General features: G+C 52.9%; 1 protein-coding gene across 1 annotated transcript in view; it reads left to right on the top strand.

Annotated features, from left to right (window-relative positions):
• The first annotated feature begins 6 nt into the window (after window positions 1-6).
• The window catches only part of LOC102774140 (chromosome unknown open reading frame, human C15orf59), a 14,031-nt gene continuing 2,167 nt past the window's right edge, over window positions 7-11,870 (top strand). The window contains exons 1-3 of the mRNA XM_006753237.2: window positions 7-419; window positions 819-1,536; window positions 11,178-11,860. Coding sequence (XP_006753300.1) covers window positions 1,381-1,536; window positions 11,178-11,860 — 839 coding nt within the window. The 5' untranslated portion in view covers window positions 7-419; window positions 819-1,380. The remainder of the gene's footprint in view (window positions 420-818; window positions 1,537-11,177; window positions 11,861-11,870) is intronic.

Genomic DNA, 11,870 nt, shown 5'->3' with positions numbered 1-11,870 from the left:
TCATTCCGTCTGGACTGGACCGAGAGAAGCCTGGACCGTGCCGAGCCCGGGGGATGCCGGGCGCGGGCTGAGGGGATCCCGGCGCCCTCCGATCCCAGCTACTTTGGCTCACGCACCGGGACGCCCTACGCCCGGGTCACCTGTGGCCTGAGAGCCCCAGACCCTTCTCGCCCAGGCCCCACCCGGCGTCTGGCGGGGGTTGGGGGACATTTTTCCTGCCCCCGGTCAGGGAGCGCAGAGGCCCCGCCCCTCCCACCGCCCAGATGTCTCCCGGGGCGGCTCTGAGGACCTCCCTGAGGCCAGGGGCAGAAGGGTCCAGAGAGAGAAGCCCGCCCTAGGGAGCCTGGGGGGCCCCCCAACCTCATCTTGGGGCTTGGCCCCCACGCTACTCGGAAGGCAGGCCGGTGCCCCCACCCTCGGTGAGTCCGGGGGTTCTAAGGGAAGGCTGGGCTGGGAAAGGGAGGGTCTGCTGGGAACGGAGGGCACCCTGGGGGCACTACGAGGGAGGACAGAAGACTGGAGAGACCCTCTGGTGAACCTCCAGGGCAAGGCCTGGCTGGGGAGGGGTGTTTGGGGGAACCTGGTGCTCGGTGCCCCATCGCAGGCTGAGGACTTCTGCCTCTAAAGCAGGGGCTCCCTTTTTTTCTTCCCAAAGAGGGGCTGTGCTGTAGACCATCTGCCTCCACCACCCCTCCCCACAAAGAAAAACATTAAATCCCCAGCGAGGAAGGGTGCCCGGCTGTGGAGAGGATGGAGGCAGCAGCATTGCCGGCTGGTGCTGCAGCCTGGGAGGGCTGATGCCAGGCTTCTCTCTGCAGGGGTCTGCTCTCCTCCGTCCAGCTCCCTTCCCAGAGCTGTCCACACCTGGAGCCCCCTCCACATCTGGAAGACCCCAGCCACAGTCCTTCTGCAGGTGTCACTTGCAACCAGAGACCTCTGCCTTTGCAACTGCCCAAGAGTCGTGAGGGGATTGTGCTACCTTCCCCAATCCCAAGGGCATCTCTTACCCTTAGTCCCTGCAGAGTCATCTCCCTGCTTCTGTGTCCAGGCTCAGCCAGACATCAGCCCAGCACACCTATAGGCACTTCAAGTCCTGAAGGGCTCCTGAGATCCAAGACCCCTCCCCTGCCCTTCTATGTCCTCATCTTGACCCCTTGTGTCAGATTCTGTCTCCTTCTGGGTGTCCCATTCCCCATCCAGAGGCAAAGGAGGCGGGGTGGCAGGAGTCAGGGGCTGGGTGAGGGCCACCCAGGGCCAGCGTGGGCTGGGGGGCCGTTAAGATGTGGAGCTCTGCCTGGCTGAGAGGGGCTCTGTGGAGGCAGACGCAGTGTGTGCCTGGCTGGGGGGAGTATGGGCAGGCCTGCAGCCACGTGGTGAAGGATGAACATTCGGGGCACCCCGGACCTCGGGCAGCCCCGTGACGACCCCAGCAGTGGTGGCGAACGTGAGCGGATTCGACAGCGCATGAAGATGGTCATCGGGCAGCTGGAGGGCATTCTACGGGAGCTCAAAGAGGTGGCCAAGGAGCTCAGGGAGGTGAGTGAGGGGCCAGGCGGACCCTAAACCAGTTTTCCTGGGCCTGGCACAAAAACATACTCTGGCATGTATGTTTCTGTTTGTGTGTGTGTGTGTGTGCCCAAAGCTGTGTGCATGTGTGCCACTCTGCTGGGTACGTCCATCTTGTTTTCCTTTCCCCAAGTCTGCTCTGCTAAAAATCTTACAATAGCCCAGGGCAGGGCGGGTCTCAGGGTTGCAGAGAGCATTGGGACAGCATGTAATGGGCCCATGGCTCTGTGGTTACGACTTGGCTGCCAAGATGGCCAATAAGGACTGAGTTCCACAATAACCTCTTCTGGAGCCTAAGCTGACCTTTGACCCCCACCATCTGCTGGTCACAGGGGCCCTGGGAGAGTGTAGATGGCTCAATGAGGCAGTCCCCACTGCTTGGAGCATTCCCCAGATATTACAGAACCCTTGATCCCGAAAAAATTAGTTCCTCCCTGCCCTGAGGTGGGAATGAGACTAGGGGGCTGCTAGTGGGTATAAGAGTTCCTGTGTACATTGGCAGGGGCAGGAATCTCCTCTACAGGGATGTATCCCCATCCCGTAGTTCTGAACATTTTTGGCCATGATTGAAAAGTCACCCAGAGAGCCTAGGACAGGGGTGGGCAAACTTTTTGACTCGAGGGCCACAATGGGTTCTTAAACTGGACCGGAGGGCCGGAATAAAGGCATGGATGGAGTGTTTGTGTGAACTAATATAAATTGAAAGTAAACATCATTACATAAAAGGGTACGGTCATTTTTTTTTTTAGTTTTATTCATTTCAAACGGGCCGTAGTTTGCCCACGACTGGCCTAGGATGTGTGTCCCTCATTACCGCTTCCCACATTGCTCAGGTAATGAAGTACACATGTCCTCAGCCCTGCCCCCTGGGCTGTGTTCGAGCCTAAAATGCATGACCAGGGTTCTGAGCCACTGGCCTGAATTTTCCCACTGAGTACCATTATGCCGGCCAGGTGGGCTTTAGGCAAATTTCAACTCCTTGTAACCAGGGCCCCTACAGAGATAGCAGGGAGAGTGATTGAATTGGAGTTATGGGTTCAGGCTCTCACAGCCAGATGTGCAGGGAGATGGGGGCTCTAGAAAGATTGAGAAGAGGAGGTGATGGTGGATACCAACTCCAGACTGGCAAAGTGGTCTTCTAGCCTGGCCCAAGAGCCAAGGAGCAGGGGGTGTTTGAATCTTCAGAGTGGAGATTCGGGCCAGGAGCTAAGGTTGGGCCGGCAGCCTCTCTGCCCAGTCCGCCTCATGGAGCCTGCCAGGAAGTCCCTTCTCAGGAGGCAGGAATGGCTGTTGCTACAGGTAGAAAGAAGTGTGGTGTGAACTGGGCTGGCCAGGGTGTGGGCTGAACATCTCTGGGGAATGCAATTTAGTGGTCATTGCCTATGAGTAACTCCTCCTCCCTCAACCTCATTGTTCCGAAGGACTACCATCCCCACCTTATGCCTCCCCACCCCCCATCTATTTCATATGTTCTGTGGTTCCATCAGAGTCATGGGAACTGTCCAGAGTCTGTCTTGAGCAGGGGCATGGGACCTATGCCTCAGCAGGCCTACCCAGAAAGAACCAGGGTGGACCCTAAGCCTGGGGGTGAGTTTTGATATAGTACAGAGCCTATTCCCAAATGATCAGCTGAGTTCCCCCACTCCCACTCCCAGCAGAGCCATCCAGAGCTTGAAGGCATCACACAGGTCATCCAGCCCAGCCCTATTCATTTACTGTTGAAGAAGTTGAAGCCCAGAGGGGGATAGGGGCTTGATGAAGGTCACAGAGCCTACCAGGGGTACTCAGTAGAACTCAGGTCCTGATTCCTGCTCTGGGGCTTCAGCAGGTGGGCTAACGAGCAGCCTCATTCCATTTTGTTAGGGACCTTCTAGACGTGAGACCTTATGCTCATTCAGTGATACTCTGAGGGGGTGCCCTTTAGGGAGTGAGGCAGGAAGATCAGAAGCATTAGGATTTACTTGCAGATCTTTGAGATAGCCTCTCCCTCTCTTCTCAGCACACACACTCACCTATTCCCATGTCCTGAACAGCAGAGCTTCAGGTTCATGGGCTATGCAACCCCCAGAGGCCTGAGCCAGGACAGAGAAAGATGAGTCCCCTCCCCCCATAACCGCAATAGGCCATGTGCCTCCACCCAAGACTCTGGCAGGTTGCTATGGCAACCAGAATCTACCCCGTATGCCACCACCTGCCCACTGCCAATGGCACCCAGCTGGGAAGGGTGGGGGCAGGTCTCAGAGCTTCCCCATCTCCTAGGCAGGGTCTAGAGATGGGGTGATGGGCAGAGAGGAGTGTTGGGAAAGGCAGGTGAGGCCTACAGAGACCCAGGCAGAAGAGGAGATGCTATTCCTAGGAGATGGGGTTTGTCAGGAATGGGGTTACCGCTTAGGGGTGCCAGGTCCTGGTTTGCACCCACCCAGCCCACCCCCACCATGAGGAACCTATAAGCTTGGCTCTTGATCCTCCAATGGATCTGCCTGGCTCTCCTTCTCAGTCACTTTGGGTGGCATTTTTCAGTGGGGACATGGGTAGGCCCAAGGTTGAGAGAGTTCGCTTATCACACTCCACTCTTTAGGCAGCACCAGCACAGAGTTCACCAACTGAGTTCTGGTCTCAGGAGGGTGAAGCACTTAGATGTGAAGCCAAGATTTACATCCAAGACTGCCAGAGGGCAGCGCAGGGTGCTGGATGAGGGAGGAAGGCCAGCAGAGAGGAAGGGCTTAGCTATAGCCCCTCTGCTATCCTTCTCCATCTGCTGCTCCCTTCCCCACATACCATGGATCATAGCAGAGCCTCCTCACTTCTTGAGCATCATAGAAAGATGAGAAACACTACAGCACTGCTCCCCAGGCCCCTGAGCCTCAGTCTGCTCATCTCTAAAATGGGAATGATGATAATTCACACCTCAGAGTGATCTTACAAGGATGTATTGGGGTACCAACACCTACTCATGCCCCTGAAGGATTTGGCGTTCCCTCTCCCATACCTCTCCTGTTCTCCCAAACTCCTAGCTCTCCCCAAGGGATAGGGGGCAAGTTCTGTCCCATGGGTGGGGAAAATAGTTTTATGGACTAAGTGAGGTAAGAAATGTACAAGTGTGTTGAAAGCAAAAATTGTGCTGAAGAGAATGTGACAGTCAATCATTAACTAGCCTTCATTTCTCCTAGGTCCCTAGTACTCCAGGTGCCAGGCCAGTCCCAGCAGGCCCTCTAAGCTCCTCAGAATTCTGTGGGTCAAAATTTGGAGAGGCAGCACAGCCTACGGGCTGAGCTTGGGCTTTGCAGCCAGATGTCTCTAGTTCACATGTGTTCCCCACCACCTTCCTAGCTGTGTGAACTTAGGAAAGTTACTTTACCTCTCTGTGCTTTTGTTTTGCATCTCTAAAATGAGGACACAGAATAGTATGCCTCCTCACCCTCACCAGCTCTACGGTGGTTGTGAGGATTAAATGTGATATTATATACAATATACTTCACACAGCAATGGGCACAAAACTAGCTCCGTATCTGTTAGATATAACTGATGAACTGTTCTAGCACTAGCCTGCTCCTCAGCTCTGTGTGAGCCCTTGTTCTTTTGGAGTCACATTGGCATCTTAGCCATGATCAGGGAGGTGAGGCCCAGGGCCCTGCAGCAGGCAGTCCTACCCTCTTCTGGCGGAGGCAAGGGGTTGGTGATGGGATTGGGAAGCAGGTCTCTAATGAGATGGCGTTTGAACAAAGACCCAAAGGACGTGAGAATACATACAAGTCAAATGGATATCTGGAAATGAGCCTCCAAGCAGGGGGAGCAGCAGGTCCTGAGGAGGGAGTGTGCTTGGCATGGTCAGGTTCAGCAAGGAAGCTGATGCATTTGGAGTGGAGGGAACTAGGAGGTGGAGAGCAGGGTGCCAGGGCACACAGGGCATGCAGGCCACAGTACAGAATTTGGATTTGTCCTGTGAGAATCCCACACGTTCCCCAGGAATCTCATAGTGTTTCTGGGTGGGAATTTGCCTCCCCACTGTTCTCCCTGTTCCCTACTAATTGGGAACCCACAAGGACAGGGGTATAGGACCTTGTTCTTGGCCCCCCAAATGTTGAGCTTACCTTGAGTAAGTACGTGGCCTCCTCCTTGGTTACCCTCTCCCCAAGATGTCACTAAGCATGGGGCTCAAAATGTTCCTGTGTTGATCACTAGTATCCCTCACATCATCACTGGCTATTGGGTAGGATATAACTTAAGGGCACAGTTGCCCACCTTGGCCTGAACACCTCCGGAGGATGGAGGGGTGGGCAAAACCCTTTTGCAGCCTGGAGTGGCAGTGAAGACCCCCCCACCTGATTTTCTTGGGGATCAGGCCCATGCAGCTGTGCTGTCCCATCGGCAAGGTGCTGTATATGAGGTCGCCAGGAGAGCCATGGGTCATACAGCAGGAGATAAATGTGGCCCAGCCAGGAAGCAGCTGGAGCAGGAGAGGCTGGGGACCACAGAGCTGTGCCAAAGTGGGTCAGCTCCATCACCCACAGCTCAGCAAGAATTGTGCGGATTTTTTCTTCTTTTTTTTTTTCTCGCCACCCCTTTCCCTTTACATTCTCCTCCTCCAGACAGATTCACGAAGCTCTGGGGCCAATTAGGCCAAATTGCAGGATGAGAGTCATGAATCACAGTCACCTCTCTCCCCCTCCCCAACGCCACAGCCCCCAGGAAGACAAATAACGTAATCACAGAATTAAAAAGTAATCAGTGGTCATAAATAATGCAGAATCCCTAGTTATATAACCAGCTGCCCAGGGAGCTAGGCAGGAGGGAAGGAGGTAGCAACTTGTCAAGAAAAGTGAGGGGCCAGAGGTGAGGGGGAGGACAGGAGATAGAGGTTGTGGGACTCCCAGTCCTCAGTCCTGACTCTAGGCAGTGATGGCGAACCTATGACACGCGTGTCAGAGGTCATACGCCAACTCATTTTTTTGGTTGATTTTTCTTTGTTAAATGGCATTTAAATATATAAAATAAATATCAAAAATATAAGTGTTTTACTATGGTTGCAAATATCAAAAAATTTCTATATGTGACACGGCACCAGAGTTAAGTTAGGGTTTTTCAAAATGCTGACACGGCGAGCTCAAAAGGTTCGCCATCGCTGCTCTAGGGTTTTATGGAACACATCCATGCTTTTCTTGGAGAGGCAGCTAGGGCTGGGGCAGACAGTATTGTGGTGTCCAGGACCATGAAGCATTTTCTCAGAAAAGAACACCCCAGCAATTTTTATTAAGATGTCTCAACTCGTCTATTCATTCAATGGCTGTTTTGTAAAGAGTGTACCAATCTCTGCCAAACTGGGGGTGCATGGTGGGGATGCATTTCCAGGTCCACTCCTTGTGGGGAGAAGCTATCAACCACATTATAACCTATATGCTCAAAACATTGCTGCAGTGATAAATACTAGATAATATTTTAAGGAAAGGTATGAGGTACTTTGAGAGCCTTTCATAGGAAACCTGTCCTCAATTGGGGATCAAGGAGGACTTCCGTATGGAAGTGAGATAGAGTGAGTAAGAACGGTGTGAGGCATTCAGGTGAGGCCCAGAGGCAGAAGTGAGCTCAGGGTGTAAGTGTGTAGGTGTGGTAAGGAGGCAGGCCTAGTAGGGTAGAGAGCAAAGGGTACTTAGCCACATTTGGTGTGGGGTGGTATTTGGAGGTCCAGGAGTTTGGGGAGCACAGGAGTGCTGGACGTAGAGGTCCTGTTGGTTTTTTGGAAAGTTCCCCGGATGCACTAGATGAGTGTGGATGCAGTTGTTCAGATGAGGGGAGCCAAAGCTGTGACCAGTATGGAGGCTGAGTCAGGACCTGGGCCCCCCGGGGGATTGTGTCTCAGCCCTCAACCCTGCCCTTCTCTCAAGTGTTCCCTCTTGAGCAGGTAATTCATGTTCTTAAAAGATCAGACCCAGGAGTCAGGACTCCTGACTTCTGGTCTCAGCTCAGCTCATTATAGTCTGTTTCCCTCTCAGTAAACACAGTAAGAAGGATGGACTCAACAGTGTCTCCAATCCCTTCTGGCTTTGAGGTTGTAGGATTCTGTGATTTTTATGGTTTCATTTCTCTCTCCATTCCCCCTCTCCCCCTCTTTTATCCTGTGTATATAATTATTTTGCCTGTACTCTAAGACGATCTCAAGTTACATGCAGGCAAAATGATTATTAAATCGCAGGCAGAAATTACAGATTTCAAGACATCCAAACAGAGAGGCAGGTAGCATGGGGCGTGCCCCACACCTGCCCTCCCATTGACCCCATGAAATGAGAGGCACCAAGGACAGGCTTGACCAGGCTCTGCATACAGTCTGAGTATCCTGGGCATCTCACTTCCCTTTCTGATTCTTACTATGTCATTTATCAAGTATGTTTGACCTATCCCACCTAACGAACTGAGCCAGATTTGCCTGTGAGCCTCAACCATTTGGCTTTTAGAACCTCTTCTGTTTCCATCTGGAAACAGCCCTACTTCATGGAACATAGGTGCCACCCAGGTGTTGGGGTTTGAAAGGCCCAACATGTCCCATTATTCTGCCACGGGTACTGGAAATGTCCCCATCAGAGTATCATTCTTTTGGTAAAGAACTGGCTCCCATCAGCTCTTGGGCCTGGTGCCTGATTACGTGTTGGCTCTCAATGGTCCATGGTGGGTATTGTTTTACATGCTTTCTGTGCATCAAGTCATTAAATAGTCACAACAACCTAACAAGTAGGTACTACTAGGATTCTCCTTGGCTGAAGATACACACAGAGACATTGAGCAACCTGGCTAAGGTCATAAAGCTAGTAAGTTGTGATGCCAGGGTTGGACCCTAGGTGTGGCTCCAGAGCCCAGGTTCTTAGATGCTTGGATGTGCTGACTCTGCAGTTTAATGCACATTCATATCTATTAAATCCCCACCAACTGGGTGAGGAGAAGAGCATCATCCCACTTTACAGGGGAGGAAAATGAGACTGGAAACGGGAAAGCCACACTTGAGACTTGAATCCAGGCCTCCCTCATTTACTACCCTCCACACCTCCAGGGTGGAACCAGAGACGGTGTTCTAAGGGAGGAGAAGAAGGGCCTGAATGTGAAGGCCACCTGAGAAGGGCCTTTTGGATGGGGGGAGTATGTTCAGGCCTGAAGACTTCAGGAATCCTGCCCTGTGCTCCCTGGATCTTCCTCACAGGATGTTAGGAGCCCGGCTTCTGGGCCTGGCCTAGCCTCAGCCAAATCTGTGCCATGACAGCCAAGAAATTTAACTCCAGATTCCTGCTAGTGTTGCCTTCTCTTATGCAGCAGCAGACTATCAGCATCTAGCTTGCTCTGGGGAGTCTAATTGGAGGATGTGGCTGCCCAGAGGTACAAGGCCACTTCTGAAGCCAGCAATGCCCTGAGGTGCTATTCTTTCATCAGCTTAAATACCAGGTCCCTAAGCCAGGGGTTCTCAAAGTTTGTCCTCAGACCAACAGCAGCAGCACAAGGAAGCCTGTTAGATCTACACTTTCTCAACCTTACCCAGAACCTGCAAAATCAGAAACTCCGGAGAGTGGGCTGTTACACATTCCAGTTTGAGGCCAGGGTTCCTACTAGCCCTCAGATGTGGATTGGGTTGAGCAAGGATTTCTGGGGGATGTGACCTTCTCGGTGTTAGGGGGAGTCATTGGAGTCAGAGACATAAGAAGAGGTGGCCAGATTGGAGGGAAGAGCCCTTTGCCCATTGCCTACTCATGCCCAGAAATCACAGTAGCACTTGGAGCAGTGTGCAGTCTTGCAGGGGTGTGGCAAAGGCAGTAATCAGCTTCCCCAGTGGCTGGTCCCTCAGGCCCATTATCTATGATCTCAGAAGATGATGATCTCATGGATGGAAAGTCTGACACATAGTAGGTGCTCAGAGATGGGAGACAATGTCACTTTTATGCCAGTGCCCCACAGAACCCTTTCCTAGAATCACAGCGATGAAAGGAACCTTGGAGATAAACCAGTTTACCCAACTCCTCACTTACAGATTGAGAAACTGAGACCTAAGTGGGAAATTGACTGACCAGGTTACCTGCGTGGGGTCTCCTGACCCCTTAACCAAGCAGACATCCCAGTGACCCAGACTCCTCTTGACGCCTCAGTTTTGTCTTTGCTTTCTTCTTTCGCTGTGGGGCACTCCTCACCCCCACTCCTCACCAAATACCTAGCACATCCCTGAATAGCTGTGGTCCTCAGGAAAGTTTTGTTGATTAGGTAATCAATTAACTGGCTGATCTGACTCCAGGTAAGAACACCGGGAGGGGCCCTGGGCTTGGTGACTCACTGCATATGCCTTTGTCTCTGGGTCTCTTGGTTCCTCCACTTTGCTTTTGATATTTTGCTATTTTTGTTTTTGGCCTGAAGACTCTCTCCTCCTCTTGATTCTCCTTTCCCTATCATCATCCCTGACTCATGTGCTGACAGTGGCCAAGGTCAGGGGATGTCCTGAGGCTGGGCTGCCTGCATGGAGTCAGAGCTTTAGTCTTCGTGGGGTGGACAGGTTGCAGGGACCTTGCAGCTGAACTGTCCTCCCTCCTATCCCAAGTGCATTTAACAGGCACCTCTGGGCCCAGGATGGATGGGTTTTTTATTGCTTACCAAATAATGCTTGTCTTATTCATTCCCCAACGAGCCAGGGTTGATCTCCAGTCATCAGAGGCCAGGGAGAGGAAGGAGGGAGAAGGCTCTGGGGGCAGAGGTGGAGTGACGGAGACCCTTGAGGGACAGTCACTGACCAGCTGCACAGGCTGGCCCAGGATGCTTCCTCATGGTCACCTCGTATCATTTTCTCATGTCTCTACTAAGTAGATTTGCTGGAGTCTCTTAGCCCTCCATGGCCTGGTGCATGAAATTTGTGCATGGGAGGGGATGTTCCTCAGCCCAGCATGCACCCTCTCCAGTCTGGGACCCCTTGGGGGATGTCCTGTACTCTGCCTCAGCCCCGCCACCATGGCTTTGTCTGGAAAGACGTCTGGAAGGTCTCCCAGAAGGTCTTCCGGTCTAATTAGCATATTACCCTTTTATTAGTATAGATTTCATTTTCTGATTAAATTTGTGGGGGTGATGCTGGCCAATAGGGTCATAGGTTTCAGATGTACATTTCTAGGATACATGATCTGTATATTGCATTGTGTGCCCCCACCCAAAGTCAAATCGCCTTCCATTACTATATACTTGGCCCCCTTTAACCTTTACTACACTAATCCTTTTATCTGGTAACCACCCTCTTTAAATAGCCCCTCTCAGTCATAGGAAGATCAAGCTCTGAGCACCAGAGCCTATAAACACCCGCTCCCCTGCTCCAGAACAGCAGCTGGCTCTGGGGAGAGGGGTATGTGAATGGATGATGTACAGGCTGGAAGACAGTCCCTCCTCCACCCAAGAGACTGAGGAATGGAAAACAAGCTCTGTTCACCCTGGTCCAGTTTGGGCCTCCACAGAGCAAATAAGCCTGTGACCTCAAGTCCAGTCTCCATCCTGTAGAGACATTAGCAGGGGGGATGTCACGGGGTGACGGGGGGGCACATGCTCACACCTAAGTAATGCCAGGTCTGGCCTGGCCATTCTAATCCCTTCTGCCCTTCCCTGGACAGGTGGTGAGCCAGATAGATAAGTTAACCTCAGACTTCGATTTTGAACTGGAGCCAGATGACTGGACCACGGCCACTGTGAGCAGTACCTCCAGCAGCGACAAGGCCGGTGTAGGTGGCCCCTTTGACCTGGGCCACCTGGACTTCACAACAGCTGACATCCTCTCAGACAGCTGGGAGTTCTGCTCCTTCCTGGATGTCTCTACCCCTTCAGATTCCATGGACGCTGCCGAGTCAACACGACCAGGGGCTGGTTCTGACTACCGACTCATGAACGGTGGCATGCCCATTCCTAATGGGCCACGGGTGGAGACCCCGGACTCCTCCAGTGAGGAGGCCTTCAGCACCGGCCCTCTCAAGGGGCAACTGCCCCAGCGGACCCCAGGCACACGGGAGAGAGTGCGCTTCAGCGACAAAGTGCTCTACCATGCTTTGTGCTGTGATGATGAAGAGGGGGATGGTGAGGAGGCAGCGGCAGAGGAGGAAGCGGGCCTGTCCCCAGAGCCTCCCCATACAGAGGCCCATGTGGGCCCCCTCAAGACCTCCCTGGCCCCCAACAAGCCAAGGCGCTCTCCACTGACTGGCCGATGCTCAGGCCCCACCTTGGCCCCCGAGCAGACACGAAGGATCATGAGGAACAGCAGCACCCAAACGGTGTCAGACAAGAGCACGCAGACAGTGCTTCCCTCCAAAGCC

Source organism: Myotis davidii, unplaced genomic scaffold (assembly GCF_000327345.1).
Source record: "Myotis davidii unplaced genomic scaffold, ASM32734v1 scaffold131, whole genome shotgun sequence".
Taxonomy (NCBI): Eukaryota; Metazoa; Chordata; class Mammalia; order Chiroptera; family Vespertilionidae; genus Myotis; species Myotis davidii.
The sequence above is the reverse complement of the archived record's forward strand: the minus strand, read 5'-3'. Positions and strand labels throughout refer to the sequence as shown.